General features: G+C 46.1%; 1 protein-coding gene across 1 annotated transcript in view; it reads left to right on the forward strand.

Moving 5' to 3' along the window:
• The window catches only part of GLP1R (glucagon like peptide 1 receptor), a 194378-nt gene that overhangs the window by 76576 nt on the left and 90489 nt on the right, over positions 1-27313 (forward strand). Inside the window, exon 6 of the mRNA XM_060243726.1 lies at positions 21509-21609. Coding sequence (XP_060099709.1) covers positions 21509-21609 — 101 coding nt within the window. The remainder of the gene's footprint in view (positions 1-21508; positions 21610-27313) is intronic.

The raw sequence follows: 27313 nt of genomic DNA on the forward strand, positions 1-27313 counted from the left end.
ACTTACTATGGAGGCCCACGCCACAGCAGTTGCTTGATCTGCCTTCTACCATCTTCGGCAGGCCAGGTAGCTGATGCCCTACCTATCGCCCCAGGATTTAGCTACAGTGATCCATGCAATAGTCGCTTCCAGGTTGGATTATTGTAACTCACTCTACGCAGGCTTATCCTTGTGGCTGATCCAGAAACTCCAGCTAGTGCAGAATGCAGAATGCGGCAGCACAGCTGTTAACTGCATTGCCTTTATGGGCAAGCATTCAACCAGTGCCAGCTGCACTGGCTATCTATTGAGTACCGGATCCACTTCAAGGTTTTGGTACTAACATTTAAAGCCTTATGCGATCTGGGACCAACATACCTGAGGGACTGCCTTTCCCCATATACACTCCAGAGGGATCGGCTATGCAACACCTCTTGACCACCCCTGGCCCTAAGGATGTCCGACTTTTCAGCCCTGACCCCTGCCTGGTGGAATCAGCTCCCTGTGGAGATCCAGGCCCTACCTGAGCTATTGCCATTTCGTAGGGCCTGCAAGAAGCTGTTCCACCAGGCTTATGGCTGAGGCAGCAGGCGTCCCACCATTCCATCAGTTGGCCTCCCTTATGGGGGCCTTGTGGTGACATTGTGCTCTACTGCAGTGCTTTCTTACTACTACTACCATCATTTAATATGGGCCTATAACTATTTATCTGTATGATGTGCCTTTTCCGCCGGTGGTTCACTTTATTTTCTGTTTTACTTGTTTAATTTTAATGTAGTGTTTTAACTCGGCTCTGTAAGTTTTTATTGCTATTATTGTATGTTGTGATCGGCCCTGAGCCCATTTATGGTAAAGGGCAGAATATAAGCCTACTAAATAAATAAATAAATAAAATTAAGTGTATGCTTCTCTTCACTGATAGTAGAACTAAACTGGGCTGAAAAGCCTTTTATTCAGGCCATTTTATAGTGAGTATATACATTCTAGGACTGGGGTGTCAAACATGCAGCCTGGGGGTCAAAATAGGCCCCCGGAGGGCTCCTATCAGAACCCCAAGCAATTGGCTGTCATATGCTTCCTTCTTCCTATCTCTTGCTTCCTTCTGCATAACAGCTTGCTTTGCAAGGCTTTCTCAATCACACAGGAGGTACAGAGCAATACCTCTATTTTCTCCATTGGCTGAGGCTCCTCTGTTGGGGAGGAAGGCAGAGCTTGTTTTTCCAGGCTCTCTCAATTGCAGAGCTACTGAACCAAATCTCTCTCTGTTTTATTGGCTGAGGCTCGTCCCCCTCCAGTTGCCTGTGGAAGGAAGTAAAGAGCCACAGCTTCCTTTGCCCAGTTCCTTGGTTCCCATGGGAGAAATACAAAGAAAGCACCTTTAAGAGCAATGAGTGCTAATGTTTTAAGCATGAAGGGTTTTTTTTTAAAAAAATATTTAATTGTGTTTGTGTTCTTTATAAAGTTTATATCTCTGCTACCTAATCTTAAATAGGTGTACACATGGCTTGGTCTGCCATGGCCTGGCCCAACCTGACATAGCCTGGCCCAAGGTCTCATTTATGTCAGATCCAGGCCTCATAACAAATGAGTTTGACATCCCTGTTCTAGGGGTTTTCCATTCCATGAATTAGAACAACAATACTGCTTTCCCTACTTCTTCTGAAAACTCTGTCTTCATAGCAGGACTGTACTGTCAATTAGTGCTGGATAAAGCAGAAATTACATTCTGTACCAGAGCTGGAATAACCACATTTCCAAAAGCTTTATCAGCATTATGGATGTACAGGCACATCCTTTGTTTAATTTTGTTTTCATACGTTGTCATTGTGAGCTCAGTTCTCTCACTTGAATTTTTGAAAATGGCATGAATATAACAAAGAAAAATCCTGGTCAAAATAAGCTGAGTTCATCAAAAAGCATTATTTCAGCTACTGGAGATGTTTGATAGCTATCGCTGAGCACAAAGTTTTAACATGTACCTGTGATTAGTGCATAGCATATGTATAGGCACTGATGATTATGGAATGTAGTTGCTTTTTAATTTTTTAAAAATAACAAATATCCATGTAGTTGCTACTGATGGTTAATTTAATCAGCCAAGATATCTGGCAGCTGGAGGAGCACATGCCTTATGTAGCCACTAGCAAGTGTTTGTCCTGAGAGGTTTTTATGATACGGGGATTTGCTCTGTTTGTGCTGCACATACTCATGCTGGTTGTGAATTAGAACATACATGCTGTCCTTCTGAATCAGAAACCCTGTTGTTCCTCAATCCATTTCACACTCAGGGAAGCTACAGACACCCCCATAGCTTTGTTGGCTCATGACATATCCTGTTTGGCAGTGTGACTGAAAGAGAATGGTGAGCTGCAAATGAATTTTCAGCCTTGTAGTCAGTATGCTTCCTTGCTTCTCTCACTGCATCCTGTTCTTATCGTAATCTACCCAGACTGTTCCCTTTCCCCATCCTTTTCTCTCAGACAATTGTCTTGTCTCCCTTCTCTCACGTGGAATATATGGAACACCATTTTCTGACAAGTGTGTCAGAAAATGGGCATAAAGATCAATCTCATGATCACTGAAGAAGACTTGCATTTCTTGCCTTTAGTCCTGTAGAAGGACCAAGCTGAAATTTTGGCCAGGAAGGTTCTTTTTCATGCCTTTTCAAAGATCATATTTGGTGAAGCTCCTTGTTTTAGTGGGCAACACCCCTTTCTTTAGAAATTGGCTAGCCGGTAAATTATGCAGAGTATAATCTGGTTTATTAAATCTTGCCGGAGGGAGCTTAGATATCCTGTACGGGATATCATAAATAGATCCCTGATGGAAGGGCATTTTCCAACGCCGCTCAAAGAGGCAGTGGTCCGCCCCCTCTTGAAAAAACCAACCTTAGACCTGGCCCAATTGGCGCATTACCGGCCGGTCTCAAACTTGCCCTTTTTGGGCAAGCTTATCAAGAGGGCAGTGGCAATGCAGTTACAGACTTTCCTGGAGGACGCTTCTGTCCTCGACCCACTCCAGTCTGGCTTTCGCCCGGGTCATGGGACGGAGACGGTGTTGGTCGCCCTGGTGGATGACCTTCAACGGCATCTAGATTGGGGCGGCTCGGAGGTGCTGATGTTGTTGGACCTGTCGGCTGCGTTTGACACGGTCGACCATCGGTTACTGACCTGCCGCCTCGCCGATGCGGGGATTCAGGGGTTGGCTTTACAGTGGCTTTCCTCTTTCCTCGAAGGTCGGGGAAAGGTTGGTATTAATCTTTAAAGCCCTCTATGGTCAGGGACCTGCCTATCTACGGGACCGCCTTTCCCCATATATCCCCCAGAGAGCACTGCAATCAGGGACAAAAAATCTGTTGTCCGGCCCTGGCCCAAGAGAAGCCAGGCTATGTGTAACGAGATCCAGGGCTTTTTCGGTGGCAGCGCCAGAACTTTGGAACACCCTCCCAGAAGCTATAAGGGCCCTGCGGGATTTATCTGCGTTCTGCAGGGCCTGTAAGACCGAACTGTTTAAACAGGCTTTTGTGATCTAACTGAAAAAGGGCTGCCACCGGACACCGGTGGGTCTGATCATAGTTAAGAAGTCAATACCGCCTATACTGGATTGAAATAGCGCTATAGAATGGTTTTAAAGTTGATGTAAATTATGGCTTTATATGTTTTATTGGATTAATTGTTTTATAATGTTGTAAGCCGCCCTGAGTCCGCTTGCGGAGAGGGCGGGTATCGCAGCGCCCACCTCACGGCCTCACTGGATCTCTATATTTTCGTCTCTTCGGGGTATTTTTACTCGTTCTGTCGATGGATGGGACCACTGCAGCTTTGTGGTTTTTCTCACACAATATAGGCTCACGAGAACTTGAACTTAAGACCACAGATTTATTGTTACAAACAGTCTTAAACTGGGGATATGGGAGATATTTACACAGGTTACTATTTTGTTTCAGGCTTCACGATTACTTTTTCTTTTGTTTTGAGTCTTTCACCGTTACACAGTTCACCTTCAACTCCCTCTCCACCTTTTGTCGAGGTCTGGCCTCTTGGGATAGATGTGTCTAGTCACACCCCTCGACTGAAGACTCTTCTCTCAGCCCTTCTTGGTGTCTCTGACCCACATCTACTCCCTCAACCTCCTCACTAGGTCTTTAGAGTAGTTTCCCGGTGTCTGCGACCGTTCAGGTCTTTAACTGACTCACACACACACACACAGCCCTCTCGGCTGGTTAGGTCAAGCTGGCAGTCTCTGGAAGACTTCCCCGTCTCCTCATCCAGCTTCTTCTCAGGATCAGCTTCTTCTCAGCCTCTCTCAGGCCCGAACTGACCCTCTCAGTCTTTCTGTCAGGCTCCAACTCTGACAGACTCCTGACAGAACTCCTGCCTCAGCAGTTTCCTGTCACCAACCAACTTTTTTTTTCCTCCCTGAGAGCTCAGAGCACTTTGCCCCCACCCTCAGGTCACCTGACTCAGCCCTGTGCGTCTTCAGCGTATGCTTAACCCATTGCTTTCCGTCACATGTCCCTCCCCCTTTTGAGACATTGCGCAAGGCGAAAGGTCTCAGCCTTTTGCTGAGCAATGGGACATGGGCACACTTGCTTGGGTTACACTACGTTATAACACTTTTGTCATAATACCAACTTCAAAATTATATACATTCTTCCTCAGTTATACAGTCTAATACTCTTTAACATTATCATACAAACAGACTTTTCAAACTTTACATTCTTCTTGATAGTGCATCTGCTATCACATTTTGCTTCCCAGGGATATGCTGAATGTCAAAGTTGTAATCTTGGAGCTGTAAACTCCACCTTATGAGTTTGCTGTTCGTATCTTTAACCTGGTTCAACCATTTCAGGGGAGAATGATCTGTACACAGTGTAAACTTCCTTCCCCATAGGTATGGTTTCAATTTACCTATTGCCCACACAATCGCTAAACACTCTTTTTCAATTACTGAGAGGTGTTGCTCTCGGTCCAATAACTTTCTACTAAGATACAGAACTGGATGATACAGTCCTTCCTCTCCTTGCTGACTTAATGTTGCACCTACCCCCACATTAGATGCATCAGTAAAGAGGGTAAACTCCTTTGAAAACTCTGGAGTTCTCAACACTGGTTCAGTGGTCAGAACCACTTTCAGATGTTCATACGCTTTTTGACACTCTGCATTCCAGTTTACTGGATCAGGGTTCTTCTTCTTCGTGCACTCACATAGCGGTGCTGCTATCGTGCTAAACTCAGGTATAAACCTCCTGTAGTATCCTACTACACCCAAAAACGCTCGAATTTGTTTCTTGGTTTGGGGTCTAGGCCACTCATGTATGGCTTGCACCTTTCCCCAATCTGCTTTGATCTTACCTCCTCCTAGCACATGCCCTAAATACTTAACCTCGGCCATGGCTAGTTGACACTTAGATGCTTTGATGGTGAGACCCGCATCTTTCACTCGCTGTAACACAATGGCCACATGCTGCAAGTGTTCCTTCCATGTAGCACTGAAAATAGCAATATCATCAATATAGGCAAGTGCAAATTCTTTCAGTCCCACTAGCATCTTGTCAATTACTCTTTGGAATGTGGAGGGAGCATTCCTTAATCCGAATGGTAACACAGTAAACTCAAAGAGTCCCTCCTTGGTTATAAACGCTGTTTTCTGTTGATCTTTTGGATCCATAGCTACCTGCCAATAACCTTTTGTCAAATCTAAGGTGGAAATAAAATTGGCAGCTCCAATTGTCTCGACTAACTCGTCTATGCGAGGCATTGGATACACATCCGGTACTGTTATTTTATTCAATCTCCTGTAGTCCACACAAAACCTCATAGTTTTGTCTGGTTTGGGTACTAGGACTACAGGTGAGGCCCACGGACTTTCTGAAGGTACAATTAAACCCAGTTGTAACATCTCTTCTACCTCCTGCTGTACATACTTGGCATTCGGGCCAGTCACTCTGTATGGTTGGAGTGCTACAGGCCTCGAATCCCCTGTGTCAATCTTATGACACACTAAGTTCGTCTTCCCTGGTACATCTGAAAAGATTGTTTTGTACCCTCCCAATATCGTTTGTAATTGGGCTCTCTGTTCTCCATTAAGAGAAGGGGCGAACTGAACCTCCTTAATGGTTTCTTCCTGGGATATTTTCCCCCAACCCGACAATTCAGTTCCCTCCCTGACTCCCTTCTTTGCAACTAAAACCAAATTACCCCTGTCAAAATAAGGTTTTAGCATATTCACATGGAACACTTTACATTGTTCCCCATCTTCACTTAAGTTCACTACATAGTTCACGTTGGAGACCTTATGGGCGATGGTATAAGGTCCCTCCCAGGCCACATCTAACTTGTTCTTCTTCCTGGGCTTCAAAACCAGTACTCTGTCTCCTGGCTTGAACTCTCTGTCTCTGGACTTGGAGTCGTACCACTGCTTCTGCCGTCGTTGCGACCTTCTCATGTTGTCTGCAGCAGCCGTCCTCACCTCCTGCAGATGCTGTTGTAGTTCTTGTAGGTAAGAGATGACATCTGTCTCCTGGATGTCCTCGTTTCCGGACCACGCCTCTTTCAGAACATCAAGGGGTCCTCTGGCTTGTCTTCCATACAACAGTTCAAATGGACTGAACCCGGAACTTTCTTGGGGTACCTCCCTGTACCCGAAGAGCAGATGTTGCAACCTCTGGTCCCAATCGTTGGGATGCTTGCATGCGTAAGTCTTTAGCATATGGTTCAGGGTGCCATTAAACCTTTCATTGAGTCCATTTGCTTGTGGGTGGTATGCTGTTGTGGTCACATGCCGGATTCCACAAGCTCTTAACAATTCTTGCATCACATTTGACATAAATGTGGTGCCTAAATCAGTCACCATCTCTTTTGGGAAACCCAATCTTGAAAACACAGTCAATAAGGCTTCCGCCACTGTCTTTGCCTCAATGTCCTTAAGTGGAACCGCTTCTGGAAACTTGGTGGCATAATCTACGATGGTCAGGATGTACTTGTTTCCCCTTCTGGTCACTCTGGAGATAGGACCAACAATATCTACTCCTATCTTCCCAAAGGCTTCTGTGACTATAGGGACTGGTTGTAATAGACCCTTAGTTTTGTCTAGAGCTTTCCCCACCATTTGGCAGGCCTGACACGATTTGCAAAAAGCCCTTATGTCCTTGCCCATATTTGGCCAAAAGAACCGTTCTTGCACTCGGTCCCTTGTCTTATTGATGCCAAGGTGAGAGGCCATGGGTGATGCATGAGCCAAATCCAACACTTGCATCCTATACTTTCTTGGCAGGACTAATTGCTTCTTTCTTTCCCACACTATGTTATGTTTTCTTTTTAAAGCCACCCGGTATAGTTTCTGGTCTATCACTTTAAATTGGCATGGGTGTTCAATTGTGATCTCAGTATCACTCACCCCAGTTCTCTGCCATAGTTCCCTCAGGCTGTCATCTTGTTGCTGCTCTCTGAGGAATTCTGCAGCAGGGATGGTCTGCAACATTGTTTCCTCTTCTTCTGCTGGTTGCTGTACACACACCTCAGTCGTTGCTGCTTCTGGCCTGCTTCTTGTAACAATGTTGACAGGATTAGCTTGCTGTCTCTTTAACTCATCAGCTAAATCATTGCCCAATAGAAGCGATGTTCCTATGTCACTCAGGACTCCCACAATCCAATCACCTTGGAACTCTCTATACTTGATAGGAACTTCTGCTAGGGCCACTTCAAATGTAGGTCCTTTAATGCCTTTTATGGTGTAAGATTTTCCAGGCAAATACTGATGACTTTTTACTAATTCTGGCTGTACTAGGGAAACCTGCGCCCCTGTGTCCCTATAAGCCTTGACTTCCTCGTCATTTACCATCACAGTCTCAGTATATTCCTCACTCAAGCTTTCCTGCACTTTCCACACCTTCAGAACACTATTGGGTCTTTCCGGTGGTGTGTTCTCTGGAAGTGAGGGGTTTGTTTCTACTTCTTTCTGTTGACTTTGCACTATTTTAACTGTCTTAGCTGGTGGGGTCTTTTTCCCTTTTTCTGGGCAAAATTTGGCATAGTGCCCAATTCCTCCACATTGGAAGCAAGCAGCTTGGGTCTTCCTGTATGGAGGTGGACTGTACCGCTTTGCAGGGTTGTTGTTACCCGCCCCAGACTTCTCTGGAGAGTTCCAGACTCGGGGTTTTTTAGTTGGAGCAGTCCACATTGATCTCCCTAGATCTGATTCAATCTCATCTAGAATCATAGCTGCTTCTTCTACTGTCTTCAACTTCTTGTCTCTCAGAACCCACCTATACTGAGAGGGGACTTGGTTATAAAACTGTTCCAAGCCCACTAAGTTTTTCAGGTCCTCTAAAGTGGAAACTTTACTCCCTTCAACCCATCTGTTCAGGGCCCTGTCTAACCGACAACCTAGTTGAGAGTATGTTTCTCCAGGCTTTCTTCTGATTTCTCTAAATTTTTTCCTGCTTTGCTCTGCTGTTAAGCCAAAGCGGACTCTGACCCTTTCCTTATACAATTGATAATCAGAAGTCTCCTCATCCCTCAGTTCAGAGTAGATTTCACTCAACTCTCCACAGATCTGAGGTCTCAAATAAATCATTCTGTCCTCATCAGCAACTCTTAAATCTTTACATGTTCTTTCAAAATTAAACAAAAAAGCTTCTACATCATCCCCTTTTTGATACTTGGGGAATTTCTTTTGTTCTACTGTGAGGCGCCTCTCATTTCTAGTATCACGTTGAAACTCAGGCCTTCCCTGAATCTCCTGGAGTTTCAAACTGTACATTTTTTCCTCATGTTCTCTCTCTCTTTCCGCTTCCCTCTCTCTTTGTTCTCTCTCTGCTTCCCTTTCTCTGCGTTCTCTCTCCTCTCTTTCTGATTCCAGCCTAGCCATTTCCATTCCTTTCTCTCTTTCGGCTTCCCTTTCTCTGTGTTCTCTCTCCTCTCTTTCTGATTCCCTTTCTGCTTGAATCTTGGCCATCTGAATTTGTTTTTCTGCTTCTATTCTGGCCAATTCCAACTGTATTTTCATAGCCTCAATGCTCTGACCAGGATTCACCTCAGGAATCTCTTCTTGCGTCTGCCCATCCCCCGTGGCTGTGGTAGTTCTCTTAGGAGGAGCCATTTCTGACAGGAATTTTTCACAAAACTGTCTTAATTCCTTCACTGCAGTGTCCCTCTACTTTCTGTGTCTCTTAGTGACACTTATTTTGGGGTTTTTCTTCGAAATCCCGACGCTGGCAACCAATTATCGCGGCGCCAGCTTCACGGCCTCACTGGATCTCTATATTTTCGTCTCTTCGGGGTATTTTTACTCGTTCTGTCGATGGATGGGACCACTGCAGCTTTGTGGTTTTTCTCACACAATATAGGCTCACGAGAACTTGAACTTAAGACCACAGATTTATTGTTACAAACAGTCTTAAACTGGGGATATGGGAGATATTTACACAGGTTACTATTTTGTTTCAGGCTTCACGATTACTTTTTCTTTTGTTTTGAGTCTTTCACCGTTACACAGTTCACCTTCAACTCCCTCTCCACCTTTTGTCGAGGTCTGGCCTCTTGGGATAGATGTGTCTAGTCACACCCCTTGACTGAAGACTCTTCTCTCAGCCCTTCTTGGTGTCTCTGACCCACATCTACTCCCTCAACCTCCTCACTAGGTCTTTAGAGTAGTTTCCCGGTGTCTGCGACCGTTCAGGTCTTTAACTGACTCACACACACACACACAGCCCTCTCGGCTGGTTAGGTCAAGCTGGCAGTCTCTGGAAGACTTCCCCGTCTCCTCATCCAGCTTCTTCTCAGGATCAGCTTCTTCTCAGCCTCTCTCAGGCCCGAACTGACCCTCTCAGTCTTTCTGTCAGGCTCCAACTCTGACAGACTCCTGACAGAACTCCTGCCTCAGCAGTTTCCTGTCACCAACCAACTTTTTTTTTCCTCCCTGAGAGCTCAGAGCACTTTGCCCCCACCCTCAGGTCACCTGACGCAGCCCTGTGCGTCTTCAGCGTATGCTTAACCCATTGCTTTCCGTCACAGCGGGATATAAATGAAAAGTAATAAATAATAAATAAATTATAAATAAATAAAGGGTCGCAATTGGGGGTGAGCTATCCCGAAGGCGCACGCTTGATTGCGGAGTGCCTCAGGGGGCGGTTCTCTCCCTGATGTTATTTAGCATCTATATGCGTCCCCTTGCCCAGATTGCCCGAAGGTATGGGCTGGGTTGTCACCAGTATGCTGATGACACCCAGCTCTATCTACTTATGGACGGCCGACCGGTCTCCACCCCAGAAAATCTAGACCGGGCATTACAGGAAGTGGCTGGGTGGCTCAGACTGAGCGGGCTGAAGCTAAATCCGGCAAAGACAGAGGTCCTTTGCTTGGGTCATCGGGGTCCGGGGAGGGAAATCCCCCTACCAGCTTCTGAGGGTGCACCGCTGATAGCGGCGGACAAGGTGAAAAGCCTGGGGGTACTATTGGAGTCCTCCTTAACGATGGAGGCTCAGATAGCAGCCACTGCCAAGTCCGCATTTTTTCATCTTAGGCGGGCAAGGCAGTTGGCCCCCTTCCTGGAGCGCGACGATCTAGCAACAGTGATCCATAGCATGGTCACCTCGAGGTTGGACTACTGCAATGCTCTCTACATGGGGCTGCCTTTGTGCCGAACTCGAAAGCTGCAGCTAGTGCAGAATGCCGCGGCCCGGCTGCTGTTAGGACTCCCAAGAAGGGAGCACATCCGGCCAGGGCTCCGGGATCTGTACTGGCTGCCAATAGCTTACCGAGTCCGGTACAAGGTGCTGGTTATTACCTTTAAAGCCCTATATGGCCTAGGACCTGCCTACCTGAAGGACCGTCTCTCCCCACATGTTCCCCAGAGAGTACTGAGATCGGGAACTCAAAATCTCGTAGTTATCCCCGGGCCAAAAGAAGCCCACTTAAAATCTACAAGGGACTGGGCCTTTTCTGTTACGGCCCCCTCCTGGTGGAACCAGCTGCCGGAAGAGGTGAGGGCCCTGCGGGACCTTGCCCAGTTCCGCAGGGCCTGTAAGACAACCCTCTTCCGGCTGGCCTATGACTAGCTGGTACAAGAAACTGAGTGTAGTTACACTAGATGTCTGCTGTCCCTAATGTTTTAAATGTTTTAAATGTCTTAAAATTTTAAATGTATTAATTATTTTAACTGTTTTTATGCTTAAATTCTATTTATGTCAAATTCTTATGTTGTGAGCCGCCCTGAGCCACTTGTTGGGAAGGGCGGGATATAAATCATAAAATAAATAAATAAGTAAATAAATACAAGCTGTGCCTTTTCTTTTCCAAATGTGTAACCCAAATGATGCAATTCCTCCAAGGAAGTTGCAAAGAAGGAGAATTGATAGAATTGGGCCAAGAATATAGTCTTTAAAGAAAAAAATGGAGCTTTCCTTTTTAAGGAAGTCCCTGGGTTTTTTTTCCCTACAATTTTATTTATTTATATTCAACGCTTTTGCACAGGAAATGTCAAAGATACAGTAGAGGGAAAATAGGGTACACTCTCTACATCCACTACTTAAATATTCACTACACACACACACACACTCAACAAAAAATAAGTAAATTAAAAAAATTTTTGAGACGGGAACAATTATAAAAGGATAATTCTTTTATGAATTACCGGCTGGTTAAGTGAAGAGGAAAGGGTGATGTCAACATCTATCTTATCCAGAATTGGATACCACTTTGCATAAAATTTTTTTGCTGCCTTTACAGGGTCTAAAATGCCAATATCAGCAGTGATTTTCTCCATTGTAATGAAATCCCAAATTTTAAGGATCCAACTATCGATAGACAAGTGAAGATTTCCAATTCTGGGCTATTATGGTTTTGGCTGCTGTTATAAGCGAAATAATAAGAGATAATTTGGAAACCGAAGCCTTAACAGATTGCCAGTTATTTAGAATAATGATATCCACTTGATGTGGAATGATAATGCCAGATATGATTTCCACTTGAGTTATAACCTTTTGCCAAAAAGAATTAACGATCGGGCATTCCCACCAACAATGAACTGGAGAGGCCTTCCTGCCACAGTTACGCCAACAAAGTGGGGAATTACTAGGCAAAGTGGATAGGGGTGCGATACCATCTTGACATTGTTTTGTAATTTTGTTGAAACACGGCTATTGATTTGGTTCTACAAGCTTCAGATTCCCATATGGCCTCCCATTGTGCAGTTGTGAATGTGACCTTGCTAATCTCGGTGCCATTTATCACAGTAAGAGGGTAAAGAGTTACAGACCTGTTGTAAGAGGATACCATAGATTTTAGAAATGAGACTTTTGCGTTTTAAAGAAGAATGGGAAATCAAGTATTCAAAATCAGTTTTAGGTCTCGAGGCTGTCATACTAAAAAGAGAACTATTAAGAAAATGGCAGATTTGTAAATACTCAAACCATGGGATCTTGATGGATGCTGAACTTTCCAGCTGAGCTTTGGTCTTAATTTTATTATTGCTGAAGAGTTGAAAGAGAAAGACCAATGAAGCAGACTCCCATGAGTAAAATGAAGGAAACCGAAGAGCTGGGGGGAACCAAGGCTGTTTTAGAAAAGAGGAAAGAATAGATAGATCAGGGGCCAAGACCCTCCGGACTTGGTCCCAAATAGTGATTAGAGCTTGACTGAATGGGTTGATTATAGCCCAGGAGGGACGATCTTTTTTCTTTAACCATAGAAACTCATGATATTTGTAAGGGGTTATGTGGGTCTCCTCAATGTGAATCCATAACAGGCACGGTCAGGTGTACAATACAGTGACCATGGAGGAAAGAACAGAAGCTTTATAATAAAGTCCCTGGTTACTGATAATGTATTCTTTTTAAATGTTTTATAAATTAAGTCCACTGCCAATAACTCTGTGTAGACCAAGAAAGCTTAGAGTTGCTAAGATAATCCATTTTATATTTTATGACTCATCCAGGGTCTAATATTTATTGTCTAATGGCACTAAATCCTCTTAAACAGAAAATCTTCTAGGGACACAAGTTCTGAACAAGACACATAGATACAGTAACGGCACTGATTATGTTTTATACCCTTTGGAGCATGTGGGGTTTAGCTGCAGATTGGTGCAGCATAGCTATGCATCAGAAGCACTCTGATATATTATCTGGTATCCTTAAGGTTTGTATTTGATCATAAGTGCCCGGGAGCAAGACAGAGTTGCTTCAAACTGTTGCCTATGGTACTTAGGACAAGTAACAATCTGCCAAAGTAGGCTTACTGTCATGTTACAATTTTACATTTATTGTTCCTATTTGTGCAATTTTACCCTCATTTGTGAAGGATAACAGTTATTGTTGGAGGATTTGGCTGTATGTGTAACGTCATACAGGCTGCTCTGCATAGTGATTTTAGATGTGTAGTGACCTGCTGGTTTCTTCTATCAGATGGTATATTCATTGCATTATTGCATCACACTGTTCAAAAAGTGAACTTGCTGCATAGGCTAATCCAGGCTCAATGGGGTGGAAGTTGTGTTGGTCTCCTTCATGTAGGCTTGGGAGATGTCATTAATCTATCTTGAATAGAGGAGGAGGGAGCTGAGCCATAAATGATACATGTTGATACCATGTGATTACCTGTATCAGTGTTGTTGATATGAGGAGACAAGCTCTTCCCAAATCACTCCATAGAGGATAGTCCTTGGGTCCATGAAATACTGAGGCTCTGTGTTCAGTTCAGTCACTTCCAATGGGAGCAGGTGTTACCTTCTATAACTAAACAATATCTTCTTGTTTTGGTAAAAAACATTGAAGTTGCAGGAACCAGAAGCTATTTTTTTAAAGCTGTGGTTCTCTTGTTTGGTGAAGTGTTATGTATGTGGACTCTTATCTGGGAGAACCAGGTTTGATTCCCCACTCCTCCACTTGCAGCTGCTGGAATGGTCTTGGGTTAGCCATAGCTATTGCAAGAGTTGTCCTTGAAAGGGCAGCTGCTGTGAGAGCCCTCTCAGCCCCACCCACCTCAAAGGGTGTCTGTTGTGGGGGGAGAAAATAAAGGAGATTGTAAGCTGCTTCAGAGAGAAGGTCGGGGTATAAATCTGCAATCTTCTTCTTCTTCTTGTCACTAATGCCCAGCCACTGCATTCTGTATAAAAAGCTGGCGGGCAGTATGTGATCACCCTAAATTTGGTGGAAGCCTCCCCCCAGTTTACTTAGATGTGTCTAAGCCCAAGGATCCCATGTTTAAAAAGGAGCCCAAAGAAACCTTCTTTATCTTCTGAGAGGGAAGATAAAGATGATAAAGCACTTTTATGAGTTAAATTCTGTATAAATTTTTAATATAATTTCCACATTTGCAAAGTGCTAAGATCTATGAAATACAGTCATTTACCTCTCAACAGCCACACAAGCTTTTTAATTTTTGCACAATGACTTGCTGATAAATACATTGCTGCCCTTTCACATTCCTGTAATTTATTAATAACTTTCCTCTTGGGGACTCCTTTGTTATAGGCCACATATTTCTCAAGGGAGACGGATCCCTGCTACTTAGTTTGCAAGTGCTGCAGATAAAAGGTTCATCCTCAAACACGCTCCTGATGTTGACTTTTAGAATTTCTATTCATCACCTTAACTTTTTATTTGAGGAAGAACAAAACCCTTACCAGAGTCATGTTTATGAGGGAACCTACTTTTTATGGTTCTTCCTTGGAGATGACAGCCACTTCTGGCTTTCTGCCACCTTAATTTTGTACTTCTGGGGCTAATTTACTTTGCTTTCTGACAACTGGAAAAACGTGAAGTGAGTTAGGGAAGAGCAGGAGCAAGTGCTCAATCAGCATAATTGCTTTTGTGGAAAAAAAATTGGCCTTTCATATGTGAAAGCAGCTTGATGATGATCATCTCTGAGGACCAATTAAGCAAGGGAAAAATCTGTGTTGAATGAATACAAATGCAGAGCCTCCTGTGAACTTGTCTTCTCTTTGAGAGTGATTCCTCACTGGCATTTGCTCCGCCCCGGCTCTTCTCCCTGCACCGGCTCAAGCGATGGTTCCTATTACTGTTGCAGCAACAGGATGCTGTTTTTTTGGAGTTTCAGTTGCCATGATGAGAATTGGAAGTAGCCCCAAAGCAAGAGGCGCTGTGGAGCAACTGGTGGGGAATTGATGGCTTGCGCCGATGCAGGGAGAAGTGCAGGGGTGGAGCAAATGCTGGTGAGGAATCACTCTCAGTGAGTGAGGATGAATGAGAGTTACTAGGACTTCCAGGATTTAAATACATGAAAAGACCTTCCATCTATAGATTTTGAATTTTTTTGCCTCTGATAGCAAATAATCACCAGCACTAATTTGGGTAATTATCTCCAGGGTAGTGATGACCCAGCTTCCATGCATGCATCTTGGCATCATAAAAGGTGGATGCTGAAGATGGATGCCACAAGCTCTGAAGCCTCCTAAGAAAGCTAGCTTTATGGGATAAGTACAAGAGGATACTATTGCACAACTGAACACCAAACTCTTTGAGAGGTGGATAGCAATGGGGGAAAGATTTCCACTCCAGAGGCCCAGGTATTGGTGTGCTTTGGCAATATTTTGTATGATAAACTTTAGTACTAATCATTAAGGTCGAATTTTTGTGAGTCTAGGTAACTGCAAAAAAAAAAGTGTGTGTTTCTCAAGGACAGAATTGTGGTATTGAGTTAAATGTTGAGGATGGCCATCATATTGCTGATGCCTGGTTCAGAAGTGATTGTCCAGTTTAATACTTTCTCACTTTGCAGTACTGCATTAAATCTTTATAATCACCTAGAGAAGAAATTTGGAAGCAGTACAAATGTGTTTAATTTTTAGCCATGGAAAGCTTCTTATATTTACTAGTGGCTCAGGAGTATTCTAAAGTGCTTTTATTGCTTATTGAAATAATTTTCAGAAAACTTGCTGTGATCACAAATGTTTCTGCTTCCATTGTGCTTACACATTGTGATACTGAAGAATAGTGGTGTAGTTTGCTTTGGATATTTTCAGTAGAGACACCCTCTAGAAGCTTAATAAATAAATGCTTGCACAGCCTGTGAAATGGAGGTAATTAATTTCCAATGTGTTGTCTTTGTGACTGATAAATTTGAGTCTTTGCACGTTGAATGGAGTTTATCAGGAGAAGAAATTAGTTTGTTCAGATATGTGTTGGGGGGGTTTTTTGGCATTAAAGGGCATGCTACTCTGTTTAGGAGCAGAAAGTCAGTCTACCACTACAAATAATTTTGCTATTACTCATAAATGGCAAATTCACTGAGGAAAACTGCTACCTTTTCCAGAACATTTCCCCTGTCGAGAATTAAGAAGAGTTATTAAATCTGGGAAAGCTTATGATGCTCAACACGTGCAGTGCACTGAGAGAAAACTCAAGTCTTTGCATCCTCTCTCTCAACTTGCCTTTCCCTGTCTGGATAAAATGTGATAGGCTAGGACATGCTGTAATTTGTTTCAAAGATAAATTATGTGGCAATTTATTTCAGAGGACAATTGGGTGACTAATCTCCCACCATTCCTGACACACAGCTGTAGTAAAATGCAGATCAGGTTGGTTGTTTTAACGGGGAAAGCATTTAATTTGGTTTTTTATTTCCAGCATAAGGGAGCTAGCTAATGAAATATTTGTGAGCCTCCTGGCATGTGATAACATATTTTTCTGTATATAAAAGTGTTTAGCCAGATGTACTATTTGATTTGATTTACAAGCTCATCCAAGACCAAGATAAATGATGACATTAACTCCAGTTCTAACTATTGGCTTCTCCCCTCTGTCTTTTATCAGCATTCAGGGACTGCTTTGATTCTAGGCACCAATCCAAATCTTTAAACATTTAATACTAATAAGGTGTAATTGACATGGAATTCATGCAAACAGGCTCCATTAAGTCCACTGCTTCTAAGAAAGTAACTTTTTTGGTGAAAGCACTTTACATGCAAAGCTTAATAAATCAGCAGTCCAATCCAAATGTACATCTTTACTGTATAACTTCTAAAATATTGGTCTCCTTTGTGTACATTTTAAATGCTTATTGATTTCCCAGTTCTAGACAACTTCATTGCAAAAATAAGTTTCCCCCAAACAATCAAGATAATGGCAAATTGCTTTGATCAAAGCATGGTAATACATATTGCAAGTTAGACTTAGAATTTCTTAGACATTGATGAAAACTCATCAGATCTCCATAGTAGATGTTGGTTCACACCAATGTTCCCTCTAAGCTGTGAGCAAAAATTCTACTTTGTGAGGTACTGGCATTAAAGTTTTGAGCTACTGCATAAATTATTGTGCTCTGGAATCATCGTTCCTGAGCTAAGACAAAATGTGTGAGCTGGAGACTAAAAATCTGTGAGCTAGCTCACATTAACTCAGCTTAGAATCATAGAGTTGGAAGGGACTTCTAGGGTCATCTAGTCCAACCCGCTGCACAATGCAGAAAACTCACAAACACTTCCCCCTAAATTCACAGGATCTTCATTGCTGTCAGATGGCCATCTAGCCTCTGTTTAAAAACCTCCACGGAAGGAGAGCCCACCACCTCCCGAGGAAGCCTGTTCCACTGAGGAATCATTGGGGACACTGGTTCAAACTGAGTCCTGGAATATGCAAAAAAATAAAAGTGAAGGAGATGGTCATGTTCCTTTGAATATGCACAGAGCTTTCTTTCTTGTTTGTGGCTAGTTGCCTTCTGCCACCATCCGTTCTGGATTAAGCAGTAAGGCTTCCAGGGCAGGTGGCATGAATTCTAGCAGCTCCTATTTTAAAAACTAAAGACCTTTCTTAAATGATCTGTTTGAGATCTATTTTTAAAATTTCATAGAACAGGGAACTCTAACTGTTCATAGAACTCTAACTGTTCATAGATCTTGAAGACGGTTATACATTGACAGTCTATAGGCATTAGAGCACTCATTTTGTAGCTTTTTTCTCAATACTGACACCAGTCAAATTCAAATGTCTGTCCAGTAGGGGAAAATGCTCTGTAGTAAAACTATTATAGAGTTCAGAGAATGGTTGCCTGTTGGTTCCAGAGTTAAATCTGATAGGCAAAAGAGCTTTAATGAGCAAACTTTCTAACCAACATATTCTCATGTTTCTTTACCAGGTAGGAAAGCATCTGTGTTCAGATCCTTTTTCAAAAAACCAAAAGAACCAGTCATATATGTATCTCTTCAATCCAGGTCTGGCCCATCCATTAGGCAGCTGCCTAGGGTGCAGCCCGGGGGGCACCAATTTGGGCTTCCCCCCTTGCCTCCTTGGTGAGGGAAATAGCTGAGCGTGGTGACACAGCATGACTCCTGCTCCTCAGAACACATGCGCTGCCTGGCCACCATCACTCAGCCTCCCACGTCTGTGCTTCTAGAAGCTATTGGAAGTGCAGACCTGGGAGGCTGAGCAATGGTGGCTGGGCAATGCTCGTGTTTTGAGGCACAGGAGCTGTGCTGCCGCAGTGGCGCTTGTCCTCACCGGGGGCGAGGGTGGGTGGATGAAGGGTTTGGGGGGGGGCCTCACTTCAGGTGCCAGACATCTTGAAGCTGGCCTTGCTTCAATCCCATGGCAAAGTGTAACCATTAGAAGCAGGAAACCAGCCAGGAAGGCAGTGGAGCCATTGGATGACCCAGGGGTAAAAGGATTACTGAAGGAGGATAGGGAAATGCCTGAGAAGCTGAATGCATTTTTGCCTCTGTCTTCATTGTGGAAGATGATAAGTGTTTGCCCACTCCAGAACCGCTAATTTTGGGAGGGGTCTTGAAAGACCTGAGTCAGATTGTGGTGATGAGAGAGGAGGTCCTACAACTGACAGACAAATTAAAAACTAATAAGTCACCAGGCCTGGATGGCATACATCCAAGAGTTCTGAAAAAACTCAAAGGTGAACTTGTGGATCTCCTGACAAAAATATGTAATCTTTAATTGAAATCTGCCTCTGTTCCTGAGGACTGGAAGGTAACAAATGTCACCCCCATCTTCAAAAAGGGTTCCAGAGGAGATCCAGGAAATTACAGGCCAGTCAGTCTAACTTCAATACTGGGAAATGGTGGAAACAATTATCAAAGAGAGAATTAGTAGGCACATTGATGTACAAAAGTTATTGAGGAAGACTCAGCATGGTTTCTGTAAGGAAAGATCTTGCCTCACTAACCTGTTACAGTTCTTTGAGGCGGTGAACAAACATGTGGACAAAGGGGACCCAATAGATGTTGTTTACTTTGACTTCCAGAAAGCTTTTGATAAAGTTCCTCATCAGAGGCTCCTTAGTAAGCTCGAGAGTCATGGAATAAAAGGACAAGTTCTCTTGTGGATTAAAAACCGGCTAATTAATAGGAAACGATAGTGAATATAAATGGGCAATTTTCATAATAGAGGAATGTAAGCAGTGGAGTGCTGCAGGGCTCAGTACTGGGTCCCATGCTTTTTAACTTGTTCATAAATGATTTGGGAGTAAGCAGTGAAGTGGCTAAGTTTGTGAATGACACTAAATTGTTCAGGGTGGTGAGAACCAGAGAGGACTGTGAGGCACTCCAAAGGGATCTGTTGAGGCTGGGTGAGTGGGTGTCAATGTGTTAGATGAGGTTCAGATCCTTCAATGTGACCAAGCCTGAGCCAGTCTGAGAGCTTCAATGAGAGCCAGTCTGGTGTAGTGGTTAAGTGTGTGGACTCTTATCCGGGAGAACCGGATTTGATTCCCCACACCTCCACTTGCACCTTGGGTCAGCCATAGCTCTGACAGAGGTTGTCCTTGAAAGGGCAGTTTTTGTGAAAAAGCCACCCACCTCACAGGATATCTGTTGTATGGGAGGAAGATAAAGGAGATTATAAACCGCTCTGAGTCTGATTCAGAAAGAAGGGTCGGGTATAAATCTGCAATTCTTCTTCTTCTTCTTCTTCTTCTTCTTCTTCTTCTTCTTCTTCTTCTTCTTCTTCAAGGGCAAAGTAATACCCATTGGGGCCAAAAATCCTAACTATAAATACAAGTTGATGGGGTGTGAACTGGTGGAGACCAACCAAGACAGAGATCTTGGGGTTGTGGTAGATAACTCACTGAAAACGTCGAGATAGTGTGCGATTGCAATTAAAAAGGCCAGCGCCAGGCTGGGAATTATTAGGAAGGGAAATGAAAACAAATCAGCCAATATCATAATGCCCCTGTATAAATCAATGATGCGGCCTCATTTGGAGTTCTGTGTACAATTCTGGTCACCACACCTCAAAAAAGATATAGCATTGGAAAAAGTGTAGAAAAGGGCAACTGGAATAATTAAAAGGTTGGAACACTTTCCCTATGAAGAAAGGTTAAAACACTTGGGGCTTTTTAGCTTGGAGAAACGTCAACTGTGGGGTGACATGATAGAGATTTACAAGATTATGCGTGGGATAGAGAAGGTAGAGAAAGAAGTACTTTTCTCTCTCACAATATGAGAACTCATGGGCATTTAATGAAATTGCTGAGCAGTCGGGTTAGAACTGATAAAAGGAAGTACTTAACATGTGGAATTCAATGCCACAGGAGATGGTGGCAGCTACAAGCATAGACAGCTTCAAGAGGGGATTGGATAAGCATATGGAGTAGGGTTGCCAAGTCCAATTCAAGAAATATCTGGGGACTTTGGGGGTGGACCCAGGAGACTTTGGGGGTCTACCCAGGAGACATTAGGGGTGGAGCCAAGATCAAGGATGTGACAAGCATAATTGAACTCCAAAGGGAATTCTGGCCATCACATTGAAAGGGAAGGCACACCTTTTCAATGCCTTCCTTCCATAGGAAATAATGTAGGATAGGGGCACCTTCTTTTGGGGTTCATAGAATTGGACCCCCTGGTCTAATCTTTTTGAAACTTGGGAGATATTTTGGGGAGAGGTGCTATATTCTATACTGAAAATTTGGTGCCTCTACCCCAAAAAACAGCCCCCCCCCAGAGTCCCAGATACCCGCAGATCAATTCTCCATGATTTTCTATGGGAATAATCTCCCTAGGGAATAATATAGTTCCCAGCAGACATTTCCCTCCCCCCCCCTGCTTTCTGACGACCCTGAAGCGGGGGAAGGGTCTCCAAACCGGGGGATCCCCTGCCCCCACCTGGGGATTGGCAACCCTAATATGGAGCAGAGGTCCATCAGTGGCTGTTAGCCACAGCGTATTGTTGGAACTGTCTATCTGGGGCAGTGATGTTCTGTATTCTTGGTGCTTGGGGGAGCACAGTGGGAAAGCTTCTAGCCCCACTGGTGGACCTCCTGATGGCACTTGGGTTTTTTCACCACTATGTGACACAGAGTGTTCGAGTGGATGGGCCATTGGCCTGATCCAACATGACTTCTCTTATGTTCTTATGTAAGAAACAGTTTGAATTCTTGTGTCATTGCATAGGCAAGTGTCTATTAGTATAATACAGATGCATATATCTTCACACAAAGTCCTGTGTGAAACGTGTAACTAGAAGTTGCAGTTGTGCTTGCTAATAACACTAATAATTGATTTGCTTTTACTTTTCTAACTAACCCTGTCATTCATGTGCTTTCTGGTCATGTGCTTTCAGGGCAAGTTTATCGCTTTTGTACACTTGAGGGCACATGGCTGCTGGAGGAGAATTCCACCAAACCTTGGAGAAACACATCTGAGTGTGTCATTGCTAGCAAAGTAAGTGGGCAGAATTGGCTTGTTAAATTGGGGCAATCCCTGAGAACATTGCTCGGGTGTTGGCTTTTAAAGAAAGGATTTCCCTGTGGGGCTGGGTATGTAATCCTGACTAGTTGCTCTGGAGTTGTTCCACTTGTTTCTTAAGATCAGTGGAACTAAAACAAATGGCTTGAGCATTGTGTTCTTTCCCTAACACATAACTGCTTTTAGAGACTAATATAGCATAACTAAGATGAAAATTATAATGGAGGTGGGGGTGGGGAATCAGGGTTTGTTTTTGGGTTTTTTTGGTCTAACTTTGCTTTAAATGGGAATGGGGAAAATGGTTGGAGAAGACGACACAGGAGAAATTCTGTTGTTGGATCAATTGAAATGCAGAAAATCTCCAAGATAGTCCCTTTTTGATACTTTCATTTTTTTAAATGTTTGTGAAATCACAGAAGACTGTATTCAGAGAAGCAGAATTATCATAATACATGTTGCTTGCAGAACTGTTATATGTCTCCATTCACTGTTTAAAATATCATTTCACCATTATATAGAAACCTGCCAGGAAGACAAATGCTTAATGATAGTGCTTGGTTGCTTGTCACCTATCTCATTTCCATAAAATAGAGTGCTTTGAGGAGTAATGACTTAGACCCTGAATCACCCTCTGAAATGTAAATATATTATTTCCATATTATCCTGTTATATGTCCTTATACTTGCATAGTATGTGAGCAAAGCAGGAGTCAAGTTGCACCTTTAAGACCAACCAATTTTTATTTAGAATGTAAGCTTTCGTGTGCTCTTAAGCACACTTCATCAGACGAGGAATCCAGCACAGTGAGCAAAGCATAGCTGAGGAAAGCATAGCTGAGCAAAGCATAGCTGAGCAGAGCCATACATAGCTGGTAGGCAGTGGCCCAGAATGCAACATGGTACAAATTTAAGAACCAATGACAGTGAACTAAAATTATCTGCTAGGCAGTGGTTTAGAATGCAAAATTGTACAATGACAGAATAGTAAAATTAACAAATTGAGCAAACCTTTGATCTGAGTAGCATGAGGATGTAGCCTGCAAACGGTTTGCTGCAGACAAGCAGACTAAGGACATGGATTTCTGGAACCATGTCCTGTGGTTCGATGAGACCAAGATAAACTTATTTGGTTCAGATGGTGTCAAGCATGTGTGGCAGCAACCAGGTGAGAAGTACAAAGACAAGTGTGTCTTGCCTACAGTCAAGCATGGTGGTGGGAAAGTCATGGTCTGGGGCTGCATGAGTGCTGCTGGCACTGGGGAGCTACAATTCATTGAGGAAACCATGCATGCCAACATGTACTGTGACATACTGAAGCAGAGCATGATCCCCTCCCTTCGGAGACTGGGCCTCAGGGTAGTATTCCAACATGATAACGACCCCAAACACACTTCCAAAATGACCACTGCCTTGCTAAAGAAGCTGAAGGTAAAGGTGATGGATTGGCCAAGCATGTCTCCAGACCTAAACCCTATTGAGCATCTGTGGGGCATCCTGAAACAGAAGGTGGAGGTGCGCAAGGGCTCTAACATCCACCAGCTATGTGACGTCATTGTGGAGGAGTGGAAGAGGACTCCAGTGGCAACCTGTGAAGCTCTGATGAACTCTATGCCCAAGAGGGTTAAGACAGTGCTGGAAAATAATGGTGGCCACACAAAATATTGATACTTTGGGGCCCATTTGGACATTATCACTTAGGGGTGGACTCACTTTTGTTGCCAGCAGTTTAGACATTAATGGCTGTGTGTTGCGTAATTTTGAGGGGACAGCACATTTACACTATTATACAAGCTGTAGACTCACTACTTTACATTGTAGCCAAGTGTTATTTCTTCAGTGTTGTCACATGAAAAGATACACTTAAATATTTACAAAATGTGAGGGGGTGTACTCACTTCTGTGACATACTGTATATACATATATAATATATCCTACTATAATAGAAAGTCAAAAGTCTGAGGTTCTTTGGCTGTAGATTCGAAGTGTTGAACCTGGGAGCTTCTGGATACTGACCAGTTGCTTCAGCACTGAGACACAGTCTTAAATACTAGATACTAGTCTTAAATACTGTGTCTCAGTGCTGAAGCAACTGGTCAGTATCCAGAAGCTTGTTTGTTTGTTTATGGGATTTCTATCCCACCCTCCCCCGCAAGTGGCCTCGGGGCAGGTTGCAACAGGTAGATATAGGGTGACCATAATGTCTGAAGGCCAGCCAGGGACACCTCTGGGGGGGGAAGGTAGGGGTGCGCGCGCGCGCCGCCGGAAACAGGAAGTGACGTCACTTCCGGTGACGTCATGCCACCGCCGGAAACAGGAAGTGACACCACTTCCTGTGACATCATTTCCCCGCGTCACCTGCCGGAAGCGGGAAGTGACATCACTTCCTGTGACATTACTTCCCCCAAATGACATCATTTCCCCCAAATGCCACTGCCGGAAACAGGAAGTGACTTCACAGCACTTCCTGTGACGTCCCCAAAAATCCCCCAAATATCACCGCCGGAAACAATTTTGTTCTCAAATCCTGTATATACTTCATCAGTATATGGGATAAGGCACTTTCTCAACTGTGCTGCATAATGCAGCCTATTTATTTTGTCCTGTTTGCTCTGTTGGCTCTATCTGCGCCACCTTCATCACTTTCGGGGTGTGGATCCCCCAGTGGGGTGGTCTCGCGACTCCCTCCGCCGGCTGTTTCTGATAGCCGTGCGCCCCCTCTTTCATTTGATATGTGTCCCGTGCGGATGCCACCCTCCCGCCGGGAGATGCCGCAAAATGAGCCCCCTCGAGGCTTATGGCGGCAGGGCTCGGGGGAAGCGAGCTAGACTGCTGTTCTTTTGAGGGGTCATAGAGTGTTTCGAGCCCGTCCCTGTGGCATCGGTCCCATCGTTGTGGGGCCCAGGGGGCCGGCGCAGCGGCACGCTGAAGCAGCCTGTCGGTCACTTCCGGGTTCCTGTCCTGCATCTCGACCTGTGTTATTAGTGACAGGCTGCTTCGGCGTGCCGCTGCGCCGGCCCCCTGGGCCCCACAATGATGGGACCGATGCCACAGGGACGGGCTCGAAACACTCTATAACCCCTCAAAAGAACAGCAGTCTAGGTCGCTTCCCCCGAGCCCTGCCGCCATAAGCCTCAAGGGGGCTCATTTTGCGGCATCTCCCGGCGGGAGGGTGGCACCCGCACGGGACACATATCAAATGAAAGAGGGGGCGCACGGCTATCAGAAACAGCCGGCGGAGGGAGTCGGGAGACCACTCCACTGGGGGATCCACACCCCGAAAGTGATGAAGGTGGCGCAGATAGAGCCAACAGAGCCAACAGGACAAAATAAATAGGCTGCATTATGCAGCACAGTTGAGAAAGTGCCTTATCCCATATACTGATGAAGTAAATACAGGATCTGAGAACAAAATTGCACTAGAAGACACAAACACAAAGCTCCCTTACACTGAATCAGTGCTTGGGTCCACCAAAGTCAGTATTGTCACATAAGAGAAGCCCTGTTGGATCAGGCCAGTGGCCCATCCAGTCCAACACTCTGTGTCACATAACAACATAAGAGAAGCCCTGTTGGATCAGGCCAGTGGCCCATCCAGTCCAACACTCTGCGTCACATAAGAACATAAGAGAAGCCCTGTTGGATCAGGCCAGTGGCCCATCCAGTCCAACACTCTGCGTCACATAAGAACATAAGAGAAGCCCTGTTGGATCAGGCCAGTGGCCCATCCAGTCCAACACTCTGCGTCACATAAGAACATAAGAGAAGCCCTGTTGGATCAGGCCAGTGGCCCATCCAGTCCAACACTCTGCGTCACATAAGAACATAAGAGAAGCCCTGTTGGATCAGGCCAGTGGCCCATCCAGTCCAACACTCTGCGTCACATAACAACATAAGAGAAGCCCTGTTGGATCAGGCCAGTGGCCCATCCAGTCCAACACTCTGCGTCACATAACAACATAAGAGAAGCCCTGTTGGATCAGGCCAGTGGCCCATCCAGTCCAACACTCTGTGTCACATAAGAACATAAGGAGGGAGGGAGGGAAGGAAGGAAGGGAGAAAGGGAGGGAGGGAAGGGAGGAAGGAAGGAGGGAAGGAAGGAAGGAAGAAAGGAGGGAGGGAAGGAAGGAAGAAAGGAAGGAGGGAAGGAAGGGAGGGAAGGGAGGAAGGAAGGAGGGAAGGAAGAAAGGAGGGAGGGAAGGAAGGAAGAAAGGAAGGAGGGAAGGAAGGAAGAAAGGAGGGAGGGAAGGAAGGAAGGCCACCCCCTCCCGCCAGCCCCCCCCCCATTTTCGGCCCCCTTACCTGCGGCGAGTCCGGCGGCGACGAGTCCGGCGGCGGCGGCGGAGAGGCCTTTCCGACGCCCTCCCGGGCGGAGGAGCACGGGGGGGGTGGTAGAGGCCCGGGAAGCGTCGGAAAGGCCCAGGGTGGTCGCTGGAGGGCCTCCAGCGGCCACCGCGGGCCTTTCCGACACCCTCCCGGGCGGAGGACAAAGGGGGGTGGGGGTTTAGAGGCCGGGAGGGCGTCGGAAAGGCCCGCGGTGGCCGCTGGAGGCCCTCCAGCGGCCACCGCGGGCCTTTCCGAAGCCCTCCCGGGCGGAGGACAACGGGGGGTGGGGGTTTAGAGGCCGGGAGGGCGTCGGAAAGGCCCGCGGTGGCCGCTGGAGGGCCTCCAGCGGCCACCGCGGGCCTTTCCGAAGCCCTCCCGGGCGGAGGACAAAGGGGGGTGGGGGTTTAGAGGCCGGGAGGGCGTCGGAAAGGCCCGCGGTGGCCGCTGGAGGGCCTCCAGCGGCCACCGCGGGCCTTTCCGAAGCCCTCCCGGGCGGAGGACAAAGGGGGGTGGGGGTTTAGAGGCCGGGAGGGCTTCGGAAAGGCCCGCGGTGGCCGCTGGAGGGCCTCCAGCGGCCACCGCGGGCCTTTCCGAAGCCCTCCCGGGCGGAGGACAAAGGGGGCTGGGGGTTTAGAGGCCGGGAGGGCGTCGGAAAGGCCCGCGGTGGCCGCTGGAGGGCCTCCAGCGGCCACCGCGGGCCTTTCCGAAGCCCTCCCGGGCGGAGGACAAAGGGGGGTGGGGGTTTAGAGGCCGGGAGGGCTTCGGAAAGGCCCGCGGTGGCCGCTGGAGGGCCTCCAGCGGCCACCGCGGGCCTTTCCGAAGCCCTCCCGGGCGGAGGACAAAGGGGGGTGGGGGTTTAGAGGCCGGGAGGGCTTCGGAAAGGCCCGCGGTGGCCGCTGGAGGGCCTCCAGCGGCCACCGCGGGCCTTTCCGAAGCCCTCCCGGGCGGAGGACAAAGGGGGGTGGGGGTTTAGAGGCCGGGAGGGCGTCGGAAAGGCCCGCGGTGGCCGCTGGAGGGCCTCCAGCGGCCACCGCGGGCCTTTCCGAAGCCCTCCCGGGCGGAGGACAAAGGGGGGTGGGGGTTTAGAGGCCGGGAGGGCGTCGGAAAGGCCCGCGGTGGCCGCTGGAGGGCCTCCAGCGGCCACCGCGGGCCTTTCCGAAGCCCTCCCGGGCGGAGGACAAAGGGGGGTGGGGGTTTAGAGGCCGGGAGGGCGTCGGAAAGGCCCGCGGTGGCCGCTGGAGGGCCTCCAGCGGCCACCGCGGGCCTTTCCGTCGCCCTCCCGGGCCTCCGCCGCCACCGCCAGGCCCCGTGCGCGGGCGGGGAAGGCAGCGAGTGAGGGAGGGAGCGTCCCTGCGCGT

Source organism: Heteronotia binoei, chromosome 1 (genome assembly GCF_032191835.1).
Source record: "Heteronotia binoei isolate CCM8104 ecotype False Entrance Well chromosome 1, APGP_CSIRO_Hbin_v1, whole genome shotgun sequence".
NCBI classification, from domain to species: Eukaryota; Metazoa; Chordata; class Lepidosauria; order Squamata; family Gekkonidae; genus Heteronotia; species Heteronotia binoei.